Source organism: Ranitomeya variabilis, chromosome 4, assembly GCF_051348905.1.
Source record: "Ranitomeya variabilis isolate aRanVar5 chromosome 4, aRanVar5.hap1, whole genome shotgun sequence".
NCBI lineage: Eukaryota > Metazoa > Chordata > Amphibia > Anura > Dendrobatidae > Ranitomeya > Ranitomeya variabilis.
Genome location: NC_135235.1, coordinates 640,913,380 through 640,934,263, shown reverse-complemented (window position 1 = coordinate 640,934,263; position 20,884 = coordinate 640,913,380). Strand labels below are relative to the sequence as shown.

The 20,884-nt window shown below is 43.0% G+C and overlaps 1 protein-coding gene across 1 annotated transcript in view; it reads left to right on the top strand.

Annotated features, from left to right (window-relative positions):
- The window catches only part of LOC143768162 (uncharacterized), a 75,670-nt gene that overhangs the window by 19,021 nt on the left and 35,765 nt on the right, over nucleotides 1-20,884 (top strand). The window contains 4 exon segments of the mRNA XM_077256851.1: nucleotides 1,369-1,459; nucleotides 15,144-16,409; nucleotides 19,065-19,303; nucleotides 19,523-19,673. Coding sequence (XP_077112966.1) covers nucleotides 1,369-1,459; nucleotides 15,144-16,409; nucleotides 19,065-19,303; nucleotides 19,523-19,673 — 1,747 coding nt within the window.

The following is a 20,884-nucleotide window of genomic DNA, read 5'->3' as shown; positions in this document are numbered from 1 at the left end:
CCCCATCCTGATATTATATACAGGGTGATTATAAAAGATTAATCGGGTTTCACAATGTATTATATATATACTGTATATTATATGCACAATGGTGAATGGCACATGATAACGAACAAAATAATTCTCCAAGTTTAGCACGTAATGTTTATAAATGTTGTATGTGTCCTCCTTTTGCCACATGACACACATCAATGCATTAATCCAGTTCTACCCAAACACACTGCACATGTCCAGATGGGGTGCAGAGTGTACATTAATGAGACAAAAATGAACTTTTTTGAATTTACCAAATGGCTGCAATCAAACAAAGAGTGAAGAATTTAAAGGGGTCTGAATACTTTCCGTACCCACTGTAAAAACTGTAAACGTCCGTGAATAGAAATGTGACCAGTGACTCCAGAGTGCAGCAGGAAATCCAGTGATCACTCTTCTGTGGACATTTGTAATGTGAATCTACAGTATAATGGGAACATAAAGTGATCTGGTCGACTTTGACCATTTATTACATACAGTGGTGGTGGGTGAGATTATACTGAGAATGTTGTGATTGAGTAAAAACATCCAGGAAAAACAGATCCTATGAATACAAGGAACTCATCAATTAAAGAAGTCAGAGGCTTTCATCAAGAGTCAATCTAAGAACAGGCGGTGCACAGTCATGTCCTGCAGCTGAATACAACACTGGATCTACAACTAGGGTGTACAAATAAACAAGTCTTCAGCACAGGAGCTTACCTAGGCTTTGTCCACAGTGGTCAACTAAGTTCATCCTTTTCTGGCAGAATGACACTTATGACAGGACAATGCTTGATGCCACAATGGTTGTAAAGTCATGGATTGCTTCTCGGAACAGGACCATACATTTTTTTCTTGCTTACCCGTGCCTTATTGTGTTCAAATCTTAATCCTATGGAACGTCTGCATTACAAGTAAGAACGGGTTGTTCAGGGCAAGTCAGCACCTCCATCTATATTGTGGCAACTGTAAAAACCTATCCTGTCATCAAGGGACAATATTCATGTAGAAGGATTAACACTTACTAGAACTGACAAAATAATAATTTGCTGAGGCTCTGAAGACCAGAGGAGTCCAACGGGCTACTAGACGGGTGTCTCTAATAATGGGACCATTCAGTGTATGTTTTATACTTGGTAGAGATGACAGGATAAAGCTGATCATAGACATTAGATGTTGTCTGGAAACTTCTCACGTTTTTCTTTTTATGGTTATGGAGACTCCTGGTTACAGTTAGAAGTCAACATGTTGGATTTATACAGGAGACCTGCAGCTATTTCATCTTTTCTGTTCTTCTCAATCATTTCACATAACTTCTCCATCTGTCTGTGACTTTTGCAACATTTCTTTCAGGGTAAAGATCTGCCCCATATTAATACTACAGAGACATATGTGAGGGGTGATGAGTGGTGTAAGGAGGAGATTCCTACAGATAACCACACAGGTGAGTAGTGACCACTAAATGCAGAGAAGTCACAGATTATTCTCAGTCGTTGGATTAAAAACCTAAAGAAATGAACTAGAATATAAGTTGGTATGTACTGTATGTAACATATAGGTGCATGTTCATACTGGTCACACTGTTTTTTCTAATCACAATTATGTTAACCAAGTGCCATATCTTATTTTCATGCACTATTGCTATTTATTTACTGCAGGGTATTTGCACACTTTATTTTTATCTTAGGTAAAATACTGGATTGTAGAATTGTGTGATAATCTCATTAGGATCTGTAACACAGAATATTAATGTCTGATCGGACTGGCAGAAAAATTTGATTGCTAACTTTTAAATTGACTAAATGAAATGGTGTTTTTTCCACACAAAAATGCAGAGCTTCATAGATGACATAATTTTCAGTATATAGAAGAGCTCACGTAATTGCGGGTTTAGGATCCCCAAGGTGCTTACAAATATTATTGCCACTCCTGAAAAAAATAAAGTCAAAACAATAAAATTGTTTCAATGAAAATATCAGCTCAACAAGCAAAAAACAATCCGTCATACAGCTCCACTGACGGAAAGGAAAGTTAGGAGTCTCAATAAATGGCAACTTATACTAACTTATTTGTTTTTTTGCAAAATTACAAGTTTTGCATCTCCGTAATTGTTCTGACCTGGAGAATCATGTTAGAGGCAATTTTTACAACACAATGAACTCCGAACCCAAACAGTAATTGCAAAATTCTTCAGTTTGTTGTATGATAAAATAAAATTGAAAATGAGAATTCATCACACACAAAAAAAATCAAGCCATCACATGATAAAGAAGAACGAGAAAGAAAATGCAAAAACATAAATTGAAAATGCAAAAAAATAAATTGACACGTATGAATTAAATAAACATTTCTTAAATGACTTTTTTTTTTAAAACCACTTTTCCTTTTTCTAACAGAACTTAATAAACACCAATTAATTACCATGAAGTTATTATCCCCACTTTTGTGTTTTTTTATTTCTCAGGTAGTGAAAGCCTTCCTTATTAGATGGCTTTCCCCCTGCACCGATAGCGTGCAGAGTCTCCTTATCTTGCTCGTGGTCAGTAGCGATGGTGTACGGGATGATTCTTCATGGAGCAATCTCCACTTCACCACTTGCACCTATTCAACCAGATCCCATTACCACACACAATCGATTTGAAATGTTGGAAGATGAAAATTTAGATGTCTTAGAAACCTGACGATAAGATAGATCACTTAGATTCAACATGCCAATTAGAACATCTTTAAAAAAAAAAACAGTTAACGAAGATAAATATCCCAATAATCATAATAAAAAAAGAATTGCTAGAAATAAAAAAAATAAAAAATGTCCTAAAGACAAACCAAAAAAGACAAAAAGGGGATGTATGGGGGGAAATTTACCAAAAAAAGAAGATTAAAAACTTCATTCCGCCCCAAGGATACAGGTAAAAAAATATTTAATTTAAGCAAACACAATCCAACTAATGCCGAATGAAGTCTGTTACAGAAAAGTTTAAAATTTGCCCCTACATGCCACAATAAATTTCATAAAATTCATGCAGAATTTAGCCCTAAACAATTATTTTTGAAAAAAGTATTTCAAATAATAACAAAAAAGAGGCTAGTTATGAAAACAATGAACATACCACACAGTACATACATACAAGCTTTAAATTTAAATCCACATTCAACTCTGTAAACGAATATTCTGATGCTTTTAATAAAATTAAAGATGGTCGTAAGATTGAAATGAGAAAATATCACAATAACCGTAAGAAAATTGGTTTAACATATAAAAACTTCAACAAAATCAAATCAATTTGATTTTTAAATTATAATAAAACATACACACAGTTATTTTTTTATCCTACTATAAAATATAAAAAAGAAAAGGACCGCCCCCCCCATTTAAAACAGTATACTCAAAAAATAAAATAAATACATCACTTCAGTAATAGTATCCCTTAATTAGCCCCTATAGTAATAATATCCCCCATCCTGGCCCCTGTGTGTCTTATTCCTGGCTCCAGCCATATGTTCTTCTATCCTGCCCCATGTGATGTTCCATCCGCCCCCGTATGATCTCCCCATCCTGCCCCATCTGTCCCATGATCCTGCCCCATCTGTCTCCATTGTATCCATCCTACCCCATGATCCTGCCCTATCTGTCTCCATCCTGCCCCCATATTCCTACTCCATCTGACTCCATCCTGCACCATGTCTCCAAGCTGCAACGTGTCTCCATCCTGCACAGTGTCTCCAGTCTGCCCCCTTGTCTCCATCCTGCCCCCTTGTCTCCATCCTGCCCCCGTCTCTCCAATCCTGCCCCGTGTCTACCATCTGCCCTGTGTCTCCATTCTGCCCCCTGTCTCCAGTCTGACCCTGTGTATCCAATCCTGCCCCCGTGTCTCCATTCTGCCCCCTTGTCTCCAATTCTGTCCCGTGTCTCCAATCCTGCCCCCGTGTCTCCATTCTGCCCCGTGTCTCCAATCCTGCCCCCATGTCTCCATTCTGCTACCTGTCTCCATTCTTCCCCTTGTGTCTCCAATCTGCCTCGTGTCTCAATTCTGCCCCCTTTCTCCATTCTGCGCCGGGCTGCATGGAGACACATGGTCCATGTGTCTCCATCCTGCCGGTGAAACATTGCGACTTGCCGCTTTCAATAAAAATAATTTAAAAAAAAATAGAAAAAACCCTTTCTTCTTACCTGGCCACGCTCCTGCGGCGGAGATCCCTCCCGGCGTTTCAGCGCGCACTCGCCCACGAATGACAATGACGTCATACACCGGCGATGCACGCTGATGTCAGCTGCCAGCCTCCGATTGGCTGGAGGCTTTAACCATTGCCATGCAGGCCTGCACGGCAAACCGAGAGAAGCCTGCCGCTGGGGCAAGGGCCCGATGAGCAGAAGAGACGGGGCCCAATGCGGGCCCCCTCTGCCCACCGGGCCCCATACGCCAGTCAGAGCAGTAATACCCTGATGGCGGCCCTGCTCTGTATGCCTGTTGTTCATGCACAAACATCATATTAGTGAAACAGGGAATAATTAACCATCTCCGTAGATTGTCTCGCCTTGACCTCGGCCACGTACCCTGACGTGCGTTTCATGTTCAAATAGTATCGCTTCCTCAGGGGCGTGGCCTAACTATGGTCTCAGTTCGGTATTTATAGTAAGACGTTCCAGTCACATGACTGCACGGCTGCCTATCAGTAAAATATAGTTGTACACACGCGCATGCAGCGCGTCCCATTGTCATCGCAACACCCATCCCGGAATGAGCGTCCTAATCTCGGTCACGTGAGTGGGCCGGCGCTTAGCCACACATCACGCTAACACAAGCAGGATGACAGCCAGGAGGAGAGAAGAGAAAAAGTTTGGGACACGGTGCATGCAACGAAGTGCAGGTTGAGTGAAATATGCCAGCAAAGGCTGGAAATTACAAAGTGTAAGTGCACTATTAACATGAAAGATAGAAAAATTGCTCAATAGACATTGTGACATATACAGTAAATATGAAAAAGTGTTAAAGTGCATGGTGCGCTAATTTCGAAAAATTTGATTATATATATATATATATATATATATATATATATATATATACACACACACTACGGTTCCAAAGTTTAGGGTCACCCAGACAATTTTGTGTTTTCCATGAAAACTCATACTTTTATTAATCTCATTAGTTGCTGAATGAATTGAAAATCTAGTCCTGACATTGACAAGATTCGAAAAAAACATTTTTGTTTGAAATAATAATTTTCCCCTTCAAACAGCTTTTGTCAAGGAATGCTCCCTTTGCAGCAATTCCAGCATTGCAGACCTTTGGCATTCTAGCAACTAATTTGCTGAGGTAATCTGGAGAAATTTCATCCCATGCTTCCAGAAGCCCCTCCCACAAGTTGGTTTGGCTTGATGGGCACTTTTTGCATACCATACAGTCAAGCTGCTCCCACAACAGCTCAATGGGGTTGAGATCTGGTGACTGCGCTGGCCACTCCATTACAGATAGAATACCAGCTGCCTGCTTCTTCCCTAAATAGTTCTTGCATAATCTGGAGGTGTGCTTTGGGTCATTGTCCTGTTGTAGGATGAAATTGGCTACTATCAAGTGCTATCCACAGGGTATGGCATGGCGTTGCAAAATGGAGTGATAGCCTTCCTTATTCAAAATCCCTTTTACCTTGTAAAAATCTCCCACTTTCCCAGCACCAAAGCAACCCCAGACCATCACATTACCTCCACCATGCTTGACAGATGGCGTCAGTCACTCTTCCAGCATCTTTTCAGTTGTTCTGCGTCTCAAAAATGTTCTTCTGCGTGATCCAAACACCTCAAACTTGGATTCGTCTGTCCATAACACTTTTTTCCAATCTTCCTCTGTCCAATATCTGTGTTCTTGTGCCCATATTAATCTTTTCCTTTTATTAGCCAATCTCAGATATGGCTTTTTCTTTGCCACTCTGCCCTGAAGGCCAGCATCCCGGAGTCGCCTCTTCAATGTAGACGTTGACAATGGCGTTTTGCTTGTACTATTTAATTAAGCTGCCAGTTGAGGACCTGTGAGGCATCGATTTCTCAAACTACAGACTATAATGTACTTGTCTTGTTGCTCAGTTGTGCAGCGGGGCCTCCCACTTCTCTTTCTACTCTGGATAGAGCCTGTTTGTGCTCTCCTCTGAAGCAAGTAGTACACACCGTTGTAGGAAATCTTTAGTGTCTTGGCAATTTCTCGCATGGAATAGCCCTCATTTCTAAGAACAAGAATAGACTGTCGAGTTTCACATTAAAGTTCTTTTTTTCTGGCCATTTTGAGAGTTTAATGGAACCAACAAATGTAATGCTCCAGACTCTCAACTAGCTCAAAGGAAGGTCCGGTTTATAGGTTCTCTAATCAGCCAAATTGTTTTCAGCTGTTCAGTATGTTAATACTTGCACAAGGGTATTCTAACCATCCATTATCCTTCTTACACAGTTAGCAAACACAAAGTACCATAAGAACACTTGAGTGATGGTTGTTGGAAATGGGCCTCTTTATACCTATGAAGATATTGCATTACAAACCTGACGATTGCAGCTAGAATAGTCATTTACCACATTAACAATGTATAGAGTGTATTTCTGAATCATTTAATGTTAGCTTCATTGGAAAAAACTGTGCTTTTCTTTCAAAAATAAGGAATTTTCTAAGTGACCCTAAACTTTGGAACGGTAGAGTGTGTATGTAGGTACGTACGTACGTACGTACGTACGTACGTACGTACGTACATGTGTGTGTGTGTATATATATATATATATATATATATATATATATATATATACAGTACAGACCAAAAGTTTGGACACACCTCCTCATTTAAAGATTTTTATGTATTTTCATGACTATGAAAATTGAACATTCACACTGAAGGAATCAAAACTATGAATTAACACATGTGCAATTATATACTTAACAAAAAAGTGTGAAACAACTGAAAATATGTCTTATATTCTAGGTTCTTCAAAGTAGCCACCTTTTGCTTTGATGACTGCTTTGCAGACACTTGGCATTCTCTTGATGAGCTTCAAGAGGTATTCACCGGGAATGGTCTTCCAACAATCTTGAAGGAGTTCCATTGATTCTTAACACTTGTTGGCCCTTTTGTCCAGCTCACCCCAAACCATCTCGATTGGGTTCAGGTCTGATGGCTGTGGAGGCCAGGTCATCTGGCGTAGCACCCCATCACTCTCCTTCTTGGTCAAATATCCCTTACACAGCTTGGAAGTGTGTTTGGGGTCATTGTTCTGTTAAAAAATAAATGATGGTCCAACTAAATGCAAACCGGATGGAATAGCATGCCGCTGCAAGATGCTGTGGTAGCCCTGCTGGTTCAGTATGCCTTCAATTTTGAATAAATCCCCAACAGTGTCATCAGCAAGGCACCCCACACCATCACACCTCCTCTTCCTTGCTTCACGGTGAGATTTCCACTGGTCTAATGTCCATTCCTTATGTTCTTTAGCCCAAACAAGTCTCTTCTGCTTGTTGCCTGTCCTTAGCAGTGGTTTCCTAGCAGCTATTTTACCATGAAGGCCTGCTGCACAAAGTCTCCTCTTAGCAGTTGTTGTGGAGATGTGTCTGCTACTAGAACTCTGTGTGGCATTGACCTGGTCTCTAATCTGAGCTGCTATTAACCTGCGATTTCTGAGGCTGGTGACTCGGATAAACTTATCCTCAGAAGCAGAGGTGACTCTTGGTCTTCCTTTCCTGGGGCGGTCCTCATGTGAGCCAGTTTCTTTGTAGCACTTGATGGTTTTTGCCACTGCACTTGGGGACACTTTCAAAGTTTTCCCAATTTTTTGGACTGACTGACCTTCATTTCTTAAAGTAATGATGGACACTCGTTTTTCTTTACTTAGCTGCTTTTTTCTTGCCATAATACAAATTCTAACAGTCTATTCAGTAGTAGGACTATCAGCTGTGTATCCACCAGACTTCTGCACAACACAACTGATGGTCCCAACCCCATTTATAAGGCAAGAAATACAACTTATTAAACCTGACAGGGCACACCTGTGAATTGAAAACCATTCCCGGTGACTACCTCTTGAAGCTCATCAATAGAATGCCAAGAGTGTGCAAAGCAGTCATCAAAGCAAAAGGTGGCTACTTTGAAGAACCTAGAATATAAGACATAATTTCAGCTGTTTCACACTTTTTTGTTAAGTATATAATTCCACATGTGTTAATTCATAGTTTTGATGCCTTCAGTGTGAATGTACAATTTTCATAGTCATGAGAGTACAGAAAAATATTTAAATGAAAAGGTGTGTCCAAACTTTTGATCTGTACTGTGTATATATATATATATATATATATATATATATATATATATATATATATATATATATATATATATATATATATATATATTATAAATAACCAAATATATTTGTGAAAAACAATCCACCCTGGATAGGACAATGGCACCATACGTTATTAACCAATCGTGGTTAATGACACTTATTGTTAAAAATAAACACATGAAAAGAGGATAAGAATAAGGACATAGTAATAAAGGACAACAATATCCAATCTTTATTATATATAATATAATCCCTGACTTGCCCCGTGTCTGTTGACTCTCTCTGTCTGCCCTTCTCCAGTGTTTTCCCGTAAGAATGTTTGATTCCCTGGTTTTGACTTGGCTTGCATTCGGACTCGCTTCGGCCTTCTGTCTTTGTCTTATCCGCTTCTGACCATTGCTGAACCCCCTGGCTTGTTTCTGACCACGTGTACTGCTGCAATCTCTGGTACTTCTGCTCCTGACTGTTTTTTTGACTGGGCTTGTCTGACCACTCTCTCGCCACTTGGTGGTGCCTGTGCTGCTGCTCTGTGGTGCTACTCTGTGTGTGCAGACTCACTTCCCTCACCAGCTCCCCCTGACACATGCAATCAAATAACCAGATGGTTAGTGGTAGAGACTAGGAAAAAGAAAAAATGCATGGGAAAATAGGCCAGGGCCATGTGAAGAACTTCACAAAAAGGAGGAAAATCCTTGTTCTTCATTACGTCTCGTGTACAGTTGAGTACATTTTTCAGAATTTGCTTCCGATTACAATCGGCGGAGAATATTGTAATAGTCGCCAAGCACAGCCGAATATCATTGGAGTCAATGGGAGTAGAAAGAACGAATATGTTCAGAATCGAACGTCAAACATAAATTCAGCACAAGAAAAGGGTTAATATAAAGTATGTACAATGGCGCCTAGTCACCTGAAAGGGTAGAGTAGAGTGCTGTGGGAGCTGCAAGTGGTTGCAACAGGTTCTGTGCCAACCCTGTTAAAAAGAACAACCAAGTAATGAAAAATAATTAGAACCACTGCGCTACCCAAGAGCAACAGAACGAAAAAAAACCTTGACTTACTTGGTAAAGAATCAGTTATTGAATATAAGAGCCACTTGTTCCCTTAGAAGCGGATTAGAACCTGATTGTGGTATATTACTGAAAGGAATATCATAAAGTCAATGAAATAGATGTGAATAAAATAGTGCAAATAGATAATAGAGGATTTTGTATGCACACTTACTTATTATATGAAGCTGTTATGTGCTATACTGTGAGGTATTCCTATGTGGATACTGATATTAATCCTTCCACAGGTTTAGGAAATATTTCTATGGAGAAATAGTGTATTACGGATTATAGAACATAAACATACAACCTCAACCTAATATTAATATCGATTCAGACTACTCACTGTTTATGTAGAGGACTGGCGGCTGCACCTGTAGTGCTTGCTTGCCACAGTGTGGTGAACCGGTACTAATAAGGAGAGGGATAGAGTAATGATGTGGGCGATATATCATGATGTGAACGATCTGTCCTAGAACTTAAAAGAACTGGCGATGTCAAAGGAATTAAATTGTCCGTTCACTCACCATATACTTGCTGGGGTCAGCGCTTATAAGTGTAGTTTGTAGCGCCGTCCGGCAATTGGTGGTGCAGGGTGATGCCAGGGGTTTCCTGCAGAAGCGCGTTCTAGCAAGAGCGCAGGAGCGCTTGTCTCCACCACGCTCCCGTCCTTACTCTGTGTGACGTCACAACAGCTCCGCCCCCAATTCACCGCCGGGTCCTCAGCGTTGCTTCCGGCTGGGGCACGCGAGGCGCTGGTGTTCTCCCGCGCTCCTGCGCTCTTGCTAGAACGCGCTTCTGCAGGAAACCCCTGGCATCACCCTGCACCACCAATTGCCGGACGGCGCTACAAACTACACTTATAAGCGCTGACCCCAGCAAGTATATGGTGAGTGAACGGACAATTTAATTCCTTTGACATCACCAGTTCTTTTAAGATCTAGGACAGATCGTTTACATCACGATGTATCGCCCACATCATTACTCTATCCCTCTCCTTATTAGTACCGGTTCACCACACTGTGGCAAGCAAGCACTACAGGTGCAGCCGCCAGTCCTCTACATAAACAGTGAGTAGTCTGAATCGATATTAATATTAGGTTGAGGTTGTATGTTTATGTTCTATAATCCGTAATACACTATTTCTCCATAGAAATATTTCCTAAACCTGTGGAAGGATTAATATCAGTATCCACATAGGAATACCTCACAGTATAGCACATAACAGCTTCATATAATAAGTAAGTGTGCATACAAAATCCTCTATTATCTATTTGCACTATTTTATTCACATCTATTTCATTGACTTTATGATATTCCTTTCAGTAATATACCACAATCAGGTTCTAATCCACTTCTAAGGGAACAAGTGGCTCTTACACTCACTGGCCACTTTATTAGGTACACCTGTCCAACTTCTTGTTAACACTTAATTTCTAATCAGCCAATCACATGGCGGCAACTCAGTGCATTTAGGCATGTAGACATGGTCAAGACAATCTCCTGCAGTTCAAACCGAGCATCAGTATGGGGAAGAAAGGTGATTTGAGTGCCTTTGAACGTGGCATGGTTGTTGGTGCCAGGAGGGCTGGTCTGAGTATTTCAGAAACTGCTGATCTACTGGGATTTTCACGCACAACCATCTGTAGGGTTTACAGAGAATGGTCCGAAAAAGAAAAAAAATCCAGTGAGCGGCAGTTCTGTGGGCGGAAATGCCTTGTTGATGCCAGAGGTCAGAGGAGAATGGGCAGACTGGTTCGAGCTGATAGAAAGGCAACAGTGACTCAAATCGCCACCCGTTACAACCAAGGTAGGCCTAAGAGCATCTCTGAACGCACAGTGCGTCGAACTTTGAGGCAGATGGGCTACAGCAGCAGAAGACCACACCGGGTACCACTCCTTTCAGCTAAGAACAGGAAACTGAGGCTACAATTTGTACAAGCTCATCGAAATTGGACAGTAGAAGATTGGAAAAACGTTGCTTGGTCTGATGAGTCTCCATTTCTGCTGCGACATTCGGATGGTAGGGTCAGAATTTGGCGTAAACAACATGAAAGCATGGATCCATCCTGCCTTGTATGGAGCATCTTTGGGATGTGCAGCCGACAAATCTGCGGCAACTGTGTGATGCCATCATGTCAATATGGACCAAAATCTCTGAGGAATGCTTCCAGCACCTTGTTGAATCTATGCCATGAAGAATTGAGGCAGTTCTGAAGGCAAAAGGGGGTCCAACCCGTTACTAGCATGGTGTACCTAATAAAGTGGCCGGTGAGTGTATATTCAATAACTGATTCTTTACCAAGTAAGTCAAGTTTTTTTTCGTTCTGTTGCTCTTGGGTAAGCGCAGTGGTTCAAATTATTTTTCATAAATTCAGCACAATTGAGGTACCTATATGGCACAAATATTGCAAATTCAGATTTGGCAACCGATTACGAATGTTTTCGCTCAACTCTAGCCATGTGTGCCCAGCGAAGCAGGTTTTTTCACACGGTGTCTCAATATCAGTGTCTGTCTGGAATGCCACAGATAACGCTATTCAGCCAAATTCCAAACACAGGAAGAATCATCCCGTACACCATCTCTACTGACCGCGAGTAAGAAGGTACCTTCACACGAAATGACTTTGTAACGATATCGCTAGCGATCCGTGACGTTGAAGCGTCCTGGCTAGCGATATCGTTTAGTTTGACACGCAGCAGCGATCAGGATCCTGCTGTGATGTCGCTGGTCGCTGAATAAAGTTCAGAACTTTATTTGGTCGTCCGATCGCCGTGTATCGTTGTGTTTGACAGCAAAAGCAACGATACCAGCGATATTTTATACTGGTAACCAGGGTAAACATCGGGTTACTAAGCGCAGGGCCGCGCTTAGTAACCCGATGTTTACCCTGGTTACCAGCGTAAACGTAAAAAAAAACAAACAGTACATACTCACCATCTGATGTCCGTCAGGTCCCTTGCCGTCTGCTTCCCACACTGACTGAGCGCCGCAAAGTGAAAGTTAAAGTACAGCACAGCGGTGACGTCACCGCTGTGCTCTGCTCTCACTGTACGGCGGCACTCAGTCAGAGCAGGAAGCAGACGGCGAGGGACCTGACGGACATCAGATGGTGAGTATGTACTGTTTGTTTTTTTTTACTTTTACGATGGTAACCAGGGTAAACATCGGGTTACTAAGCGCGGCCCTGCGCTTAGTAACCCGATGTTTACCCTGGTTACCCGGGGACCTCGGCATCGTTGGTCGCTGGAGAGCGGTCTGTGTGACAGCTCTCCAGCGATCAAACAGCGACGCTGCAGCGATCGACATCGTTGTCGCTATCGCTGCAGCGTCGTTTCGTGTGAAGGTACCTTAAGATAAGGAGACTCTGCACAGCATTGATGCAGGAGAAAAAAAAGCCATCTAACAAAGGCTTTCACTACCTGCAACTACCATATATACACACATATAATTAATCGGGTACAACCAAGTGCCCTTGGAGTGTCAGATTCACTCACATCAATCACGCCTTGCAAACTTGCAAATAGGTGCATTTAGTGCATGCTAGTCTTTCTTTTACCTAGATACTACATTTCAGCAGGGCAAAAAGGCAGACCGTGTGTTTGAGTGTGCAGCATTATACACCTAACTAGTGGCAGCGCTGGTTTTGATATTTTTCATTTTATCTTTTTTTTATTTCCCATTTTCAGTAAATGATATGGTAAAGTAAATGGTGTCATACAAAACAACTCATCCGCAAATAATAAACAAACAACTCCTCTCATAATGTGAATTTTGTGAGAAAATTTAAAAAGTGGGCTCTTGGATAAAGAGAAGGAAAAAAATTAAAATGCAAAATCAAATATAGGTTGTGTTCTTAAGGGGTTAATTTCTGCATTTTGAAAATATTGTGCTGATAGAAGCTCTGTTGACACTAGTAACACATAAATAACCTTACCCCCTTTGTGGCTCTGGACTCAGACTAGTTTTCTGTACTTTTTAGTATTTTGCACTTGTCGCTTGTGTGTTTCATTCAACTGCACTTCGATGTTATCAGTGTTGTATATTGTTACATAAACATTTTCTCCCTTGTTGCTTGTTGGTTCCATATTTTTTATATGGAAAGTGAATAAGGTGGGATAGTTTTGAGGATTTTTTGGGAGGTTGACCCATATTAGTCTTCACTGAATATTTCACTAAATATTAATATACTAGATGGTGGCCCGATTCTAACGCATCGGGTATTCTAGAATATGTATGTATGTATATAGCAGCCACATAGTATATAGCACAGGCCACGTAGTATATAGGATTAGTACGTGGCCTGTGGTATATACCATGTGGCTGCTATATACATACATATTCTAGAATACCCGATGCGTTAATATAGGCCACGCAATAAATAACACAGCCCATGTAGTATATAACACAGCCCACACAGTATATAGCAGCCACGCAGTATATAACACAGCCCACGTAGTATGTAACACTGGCCACGTATTATATAACACAGCCCACGTAATATATAGCACAGCCCACATAGTATCTAACAGTGGCCACGTAGTATATAGCATGCAGTATAGGACACAGCCACGTAGTATATAACACTGCCCACGTAGTATATAGCACAGCCCACATAGTATCTAACAGTGGCCACGTAGTATATAGCACGCAGTATAGAACACAGCCACGTAGTATATAACACTGCCCACGTAGTATATAGCAGCCATGTAGTATATAACGCAGCCCACGCAGTATAGAACACAGCCCACATAGTATCTAACACTGGCCAGGTAGTATATAGCAGCCACGCGGTATCTAACACAGCCCACGTAGTATTTAGCAGTGTGGGCACCATATCCCTGTTAAAAAAAGTAAAATAGTTATATACTCACCCACCGGGATCCAGCGTAGATCCAGCGAACCTCTGGCGATGCGCGCGCGGCTGCCACCATCTTTCGTTCCCAGGATGCATTGCGAAATTACCCAGATCACTTAGCGGTCTCGCGAGACCGCTAAGTCTTCTGGGTAATTTCGCAATGCATCTCTGGGAACAGAAGCTGGCGGCAGGCGCGAGCGCATCGTCGGACTACGGAAGGTGAGAATAGCAGGTTTTTTGTTTTTTTATTATTTTTAACATTAGGTCTTTTTACTATTGATGCTGCATAGGCAGCATCAATAGTAAAAACTTGGTCACACAGGGTTAATAGCGGCGGTAACGGGAGTGAGTTACCCACGGCATAACGCGGTCCATTACCGCTGGCATTAGCCCTGTGTTAGCGGTGACTGGAGGGGAGTATGGAGCGGGCACTGACTGCAGGGAGTATGGAGCGGGCGCCGGGCACTGACTGCCGGGGAGTAGGGAGAACTAATTGGACTGTGGACATCGCTGATTGATCGCGACAGGCAGCTGGCGAGACCAATCAGCGACTTGGATTTCCATGACAGACAGAGGCCACAACCAATGAATATCCGTGACAGACAGACGGAAGTGACCCTTAGACAATTATATAGTAGATATTTTATATTTGACAAAAGTTTGGTGACAGGTACACTAAAACATGGACCTATAAAGTGGCAAAGGGAAAGATGAAAAGAGCAGAAACCTAATGGTCTAACATAATAATCCCTGCTTGGATATCTACTGTTGCCACCAGTGCCTTCATCAAATACTCTTTGAATTTTAGTACAATTTATATTGAAATGTTATAGAAAATATAAATATTATTATTATTGTTATTAATCTAATTTCAATATTATGCTATAATTTCCATTTTATTCTTGGCAGATGACTGTACCAGCAGATCGGAGGCACGTTTTAAATTTTTAGATTTGACCGCACATGATCATGCTGTCACGCCGGATACATGTGAAGAACATGACAATATCTCAGGTTTATCCTCAGCACTTCACAGTAAAGATCTACCATCTGATCCTTTTGAAAAGCTCCTATCTTCTGATTCATCACAGACTATTATGAAAAACAAAAATAACAGAATTGATGGTGAACATCAAAGAGCTCAGACACAAAAGAAACCATATTCATGTTCAGAGTGTGGGAAATGTTTTACACTAAAATCACATCTTGTTACACATGAGAGAAGTCACACAGGTGAGAAGCCATTTTCTTGTACAGAATGTGGAAAATGTTTTACACAAAAATCACATCTTGTTACACATGAGAGATGTCACACAGGGGTGAAGCCTTTTTCATGTTCAGAATGTGGGAAGTGTTTTACAGATAAATCTACTCTTGTTAAGCATCAGAAAAGACACACAGGTGAGAAACCATATTCATGTTCAGAATGTAGGAAATGTTTTGCAAGGAAATCACATCTTGTTGCACATGAGAGAAGTCACACAGGGGTGAAGCCTTTTTCATGTTCAGAATGTGGGAAGTGGTTTACAGATAAATCAACTCTTGTTAAGCATCAGAAAAGACACACAGGTGAGAAACCATATTCCTGTTCAGAATGTGGAAAGTGTTTTACACTGAAATACCATGTTATCATGCATCAGAGAATACACACAGAGTTGAAACCATTTTCATGTTCTGAATGTGGGAGATGGTTTAAAAAGAAATCATATCTTGTTAAACATCAAAGAATTCACACAGGGGAGAAGCCATATTCATGTCCAAATTGTGGGAAATGTTTTACAGAGAAATCACGTCTTGTTACACACCATAGAACTCACACAGGTGAAAAGCCATTTCCATGTAGAGAATGTGGGAAATGTTATACAGTGAAATCAAGTCTTATTACACATCAAAAAACTCACACAGGGAAGAAGCCATTTTCATGTACAGAATGTGGAAAATGTTTTACAATAAAATCACGTCTTGCTACACATGAGAGAATTCACACAGGGGAGAAGCCTTTTTCATGTTTAGAATGTGGAAAGTGTTTTACAGATAAATCAACTCTTGTTAATCATCAGAAAAGACACACAGGTGAGAAACCATATTCCTGTTCAGAATGTGGGAAATGTTTTGCAAGGAAATCACATCTTGTTACACATCAAAAAACTCACACAGGGGAGAAGCCATTTTCATGTTGAGTATGTGGGAAATGTCATACAGTGCAATCAAGTCTTGTTAAACATCAGATATCTCACACAGGGTAGTAGCCGTTTTTGTGTTCAGACTGTAAAAAAATGCATTTCAAGTGTTATTATGTAGACAATACCAGGGTGGCTTGTAGTCCCAGATATGCGAAAATAAATATTATTGGCCCATCTACCTATGCAGAACCCCATCTCTGGCCTCTTATTCAATAAATTAATTGAAATACAAAAATTGTGGTTTGCACCTGTTCACCCTTTTTCACTCCTATGGCAATTAACGCCCCCCAACCTTTGCACTTGACCCTCAATAGACTTACTGGGTCCAATTAATTGTGACTTTTCTTTATGAAGAAATAACCAAAGTGGAACTACTGCACTTGGATGTGTGTATTTTTAATATGATACAATAAAGAATTTAAGTGTCATGCTGCTGCAATGCAGGTAGGTGCAGGCTCCACTAGATGGCAGTAGAGAGGAAGCAGTTCTGCACCTAAACAGAGCAGACCTGCAGTGCAACAGTGAGCCTACCACAGGTGGCAGCAGAATGGTCAAACATGCTGGGTCAAATCCTAGACTGTAGACCAGTACCAAAGTAATAAGCCAACTCGCGATCAGAGACAAGCCAGGGGGTCCGTAATGGTCACGAGCGGATAAGCCAAAAGACAAAGGACAGAAACAGGTCAGGATACAAGCCAAGTCAAAACCAGGGTTTCTGAACACTAAAGGGAATCACTGAGTCAAGATGGGAACAGGGAAAAACAGAGACACGGGTTCAGACAACAAACGCAGCAGGACCAATCAAAAGTAAGCTACAGCAGCACTAAGCAAAAACTATAACTGACATCGGTTGCAGGAAGCAGCGGCGACAAATAGCCAACCTGAACCCAGACAGAGGCTGAGAAAAGTTAACTCTTGACATGACCAGATCTGGAAAAAAGGAAAACAGGACTGAAAATCCAGTCTGGATCATGACAGTTTCCCAGGATACCGTGTATGAAATGCCCGAACCAATCGATCGGCATGAACCGATCGCATCGGGACCCAGAATCGATCCTCAGGACCATAACGCTTCCAATGGACCAAATACTGCAGCGAACTGCGGACCATGCATGAATCCACAATTCGTTCCACCTCATACTCCTCCTGCCCATCCACAGAAATCGGAGGCGGAGGGGATGGAGACCCATCAGAGGACGGTACAAATAGCTTCAGGGGAGATTTATGGAAACATTGGTGATCCGAAGCAACGGAGGTAGACGTAAGCGAAAGGCAACTGGATAGACAACTTCAGTTACCTCACAAGGACCTATAAACCTGGGACCTATCTTAGCAGAAGGAATTTTCAGGTGAATGTTCTGGGTGGGCAACCATACTTTATCTCCCACCAGGAATATGGGTCCTGTAGATCGTCGCTTATCCGCAAACTGTTTATGTTTGCCTTGAGCTTCCCCAATGTTCCTCTGAACCTCACCCCATACCTCCCTCAGCCGCTGAATGGCCGAATCAGCTCCTGGACACCCCGAGTCCATCCAGGAACACTCACCAAAATGGGGATGAAAGCCATAATTACAAAAGAACGGAGAGGTGCCTTTGGACTGACTAATATGGTTATTAAAGGCAAACAGCCACTGGTGACAAAGAACTCCAATCCTGCTGGGACGTGGCAAGAAAGATATCATCTTGGTACCGTGTACCGCAAAATTTGTTCAAGAGACTGATTAGATCTCTTCGTCTGACCATTAGTTTCGGGATGATAGTGTCATTCTCCCACTTGCCTTGCCGCCTGTATTCCGCCATACTTACCACTGCGGCATCCTGGCGCGTTACTGCTCGTACCCGGGCTTCTGCTCCTCTATCGCAGCCGGCTCCTGGTCCTCCTCGGGTGCGCACGCACACTGGGTTCTGCAGCGCATGTGCACACTTCTCTCGCTGATCCTGGCCGCTCTTTCTGTTACACTCTGTGCCCTGGAGGACTCCCACCTGGAAGGTATGCCGCCGCCCTCCTTATCAGGCCACCTCTTCCTCCTGACGGTGCCTGACTGTCATGTGTGTTCACATTTGATTCTGGCCCCATGTCCTCCTGTCGTTCCGTCCTGCAGTCTGCCCTTATAGCAGCCTTATTAGCCTTTAGTCCTTTGTGTTTTTCCCTAGCCTACTCCCTCACCTGTTCTCTTTCCTTCATTTCTTTATAGTGCCTGCCTTCCAGTGTCTCCTGATTGTTCTTGCTGCCGTGCCTTCATCATTCCAGTCAGTCTGTGTCTCAAACCTCTCCTGCCAGGTTTCCAGTGCCTCCTGATTGTCCTTGCTTCCGTGTCTTCTCCATACCAGTCTGTCTGCACCTCAATCCTGTCCGAGTGTCCTGTACCCCTGCCGTCCCCACCGTTAATACCGTCATCTCAGTCCTGCCTGTCTTCCCTGTGCTCTTTCCGAGTCTACCTGCATCTCAGTCCTATCTGTATTCCTGTGTTCTAGCCGTGTTACTTTCTCTCCTGTACCTCTCCTCTAGGTACTAGCTGCCGCGGCAGTAGTATCCCTTGGGCCTGCCCCTAACGCTCCCTGTATAGGGGGTGGTCCACCGGGTCCACTCGCCCTAGGAGGGTTCGCTGTCACGGTCTAGCAGGTCCACGTTTTGGATTTCCTCTAGCGTTCTCACAGTACAATCAGGCCATGGACCCCGCTGGTACCTCTGCCTCCGCCCAAAAAGAACTAGGGGTTCTTTGTGAGAATCAAACCAAGATCATGACTTTTCTAAAAGCCATGGAGTCCCGCTTATCGGCTTTACAGCCCTCTGACCTGGGGAATGCGTCCCAGTTGGCCAGTCTCCAGCAGGAGCTCGCCCAGCAACGCGACACCCAGGGCCACATCCTTAATTATATGGCTTTGGTGGATAACCGTCTTCTCTCCCTACAGTCAGCCGCTTCAATTCCTGCTCCAGCTCCCATTCTGCATCCACCGCCTCGTCTGGTTAAACCTCTGCGGTATAGTGGAGATCCTAAATTATGTTGAGGTTTCTTAAACCAGTACCAATTGCATTTTGAGTTATTGCTGCAACAATACCCCACTGATTGGGCTAAGGTGACTTTTGTTGTGTCCCACTTGAAGGGAGAGGCTTTGGCCTGGGTGAATCCACTCTGGGAGCGGGATGATCCTCTGGTTTCCCAGCTCTCCACTTTTTTGGAGACTTTCCGTAAGGTGTTCGATGAACCCGGACGCCTGGCCTCTACTACCGAGTCCCTTTTTAATCTCCACCAAGGTACCCTTTCTGTCCACCAGTATGCCGTTCGATTCCGTACTTTGTCATCTGAGCTGGGGTGGAACAATGAGGCCTTGGTGGGAGCTTTTTGGCGTGGTCTGTCTTCTCGAATCAAGGACGAGTTGGCGGGTCGAGACACAAATGTCTTTGCAGGATCTCATATCTTTAGCAACTCGCATTGATCTTCGCTTCCAGGAACGTCTTCGCGAAGTAATCAGAGAGCGAAGACCTTCCCGTCTATCTTCGGCCACTCGCAGTCCTCCCCGTTCGCAACTTGCCTCTTCCTCTCCGGTTTCGGCACCTGAACCCATGCAAGTGGATTGTCTCAGGCCAGCAGAACAACGCCGCAAGGAGAGAATCGCACAAGGTCTCTGCTTCTGCTGTGGCAGCGCGTCCCATCTTCTGCGTTCTTGTCCGGTGAGGTCGGGAAATGCCTCCGCCTAGGCCAGGTAAGAGAGGCCTCCCTAGGTATCAGTGGATCCTCTCTACATTTAACTCTTTTTGTTTTAGTGAATCTTGGTGCCAGTTGTTTTTCTGAGGTGGCTTATATAGATTCTGCTGCTGCAGGGAACTTTATTCAGTTAGAGGCGGTCAGGAGACTTCACATTCCTGTCAGATCCCTGTAGACTCCTTGGTGGATAGCTTCGGTCGATGGTAGGCCCTTGCGGGAGAAAGTTACCCTGGTCACTGAGGAGGTGGAGTTGCAGATCAGAGCTCTACATCGGGAGAGAATAGCCTTCTACGTGCTGCCTTTGTTTTCTCATAAGTTCCTTTTGGGTCTTCCGTGGTTAAGAACTCACGAACCTGTCCTGGATTGGCGATCTGGTGATGTTGTATGTTGGGGTCACGCCTGTCAGGCCAGGTGCCTGCTTTCCATTCAACCGGTGAGGATTCCTCAGTCTACCCTGGCACCTGCAGATTTGCCTTCGGCCTACTGGTCCTTCGCGGACATCTTTGACAAGAAGGAGGCGGAGAACCTGGCCCCCGCATCATCCATATGATTGCCCGATCGACCTTGTTCCAGGCACGACTCCGCCCAGGGGATCGAATTTACCACTGAATCCTCTTGAGTCTCAAGCCATGACCGAGTATGTCCAGGAGAATCTATCCAGAGGTTTTATCCGGAAGTCCTCTTCACCCGGGTGAAGGGTTTCTTTTTTGTCAAGAAGAAAGATGGGTCCCTTCGTCCCTGCATCGACTTCCGGGGTCTC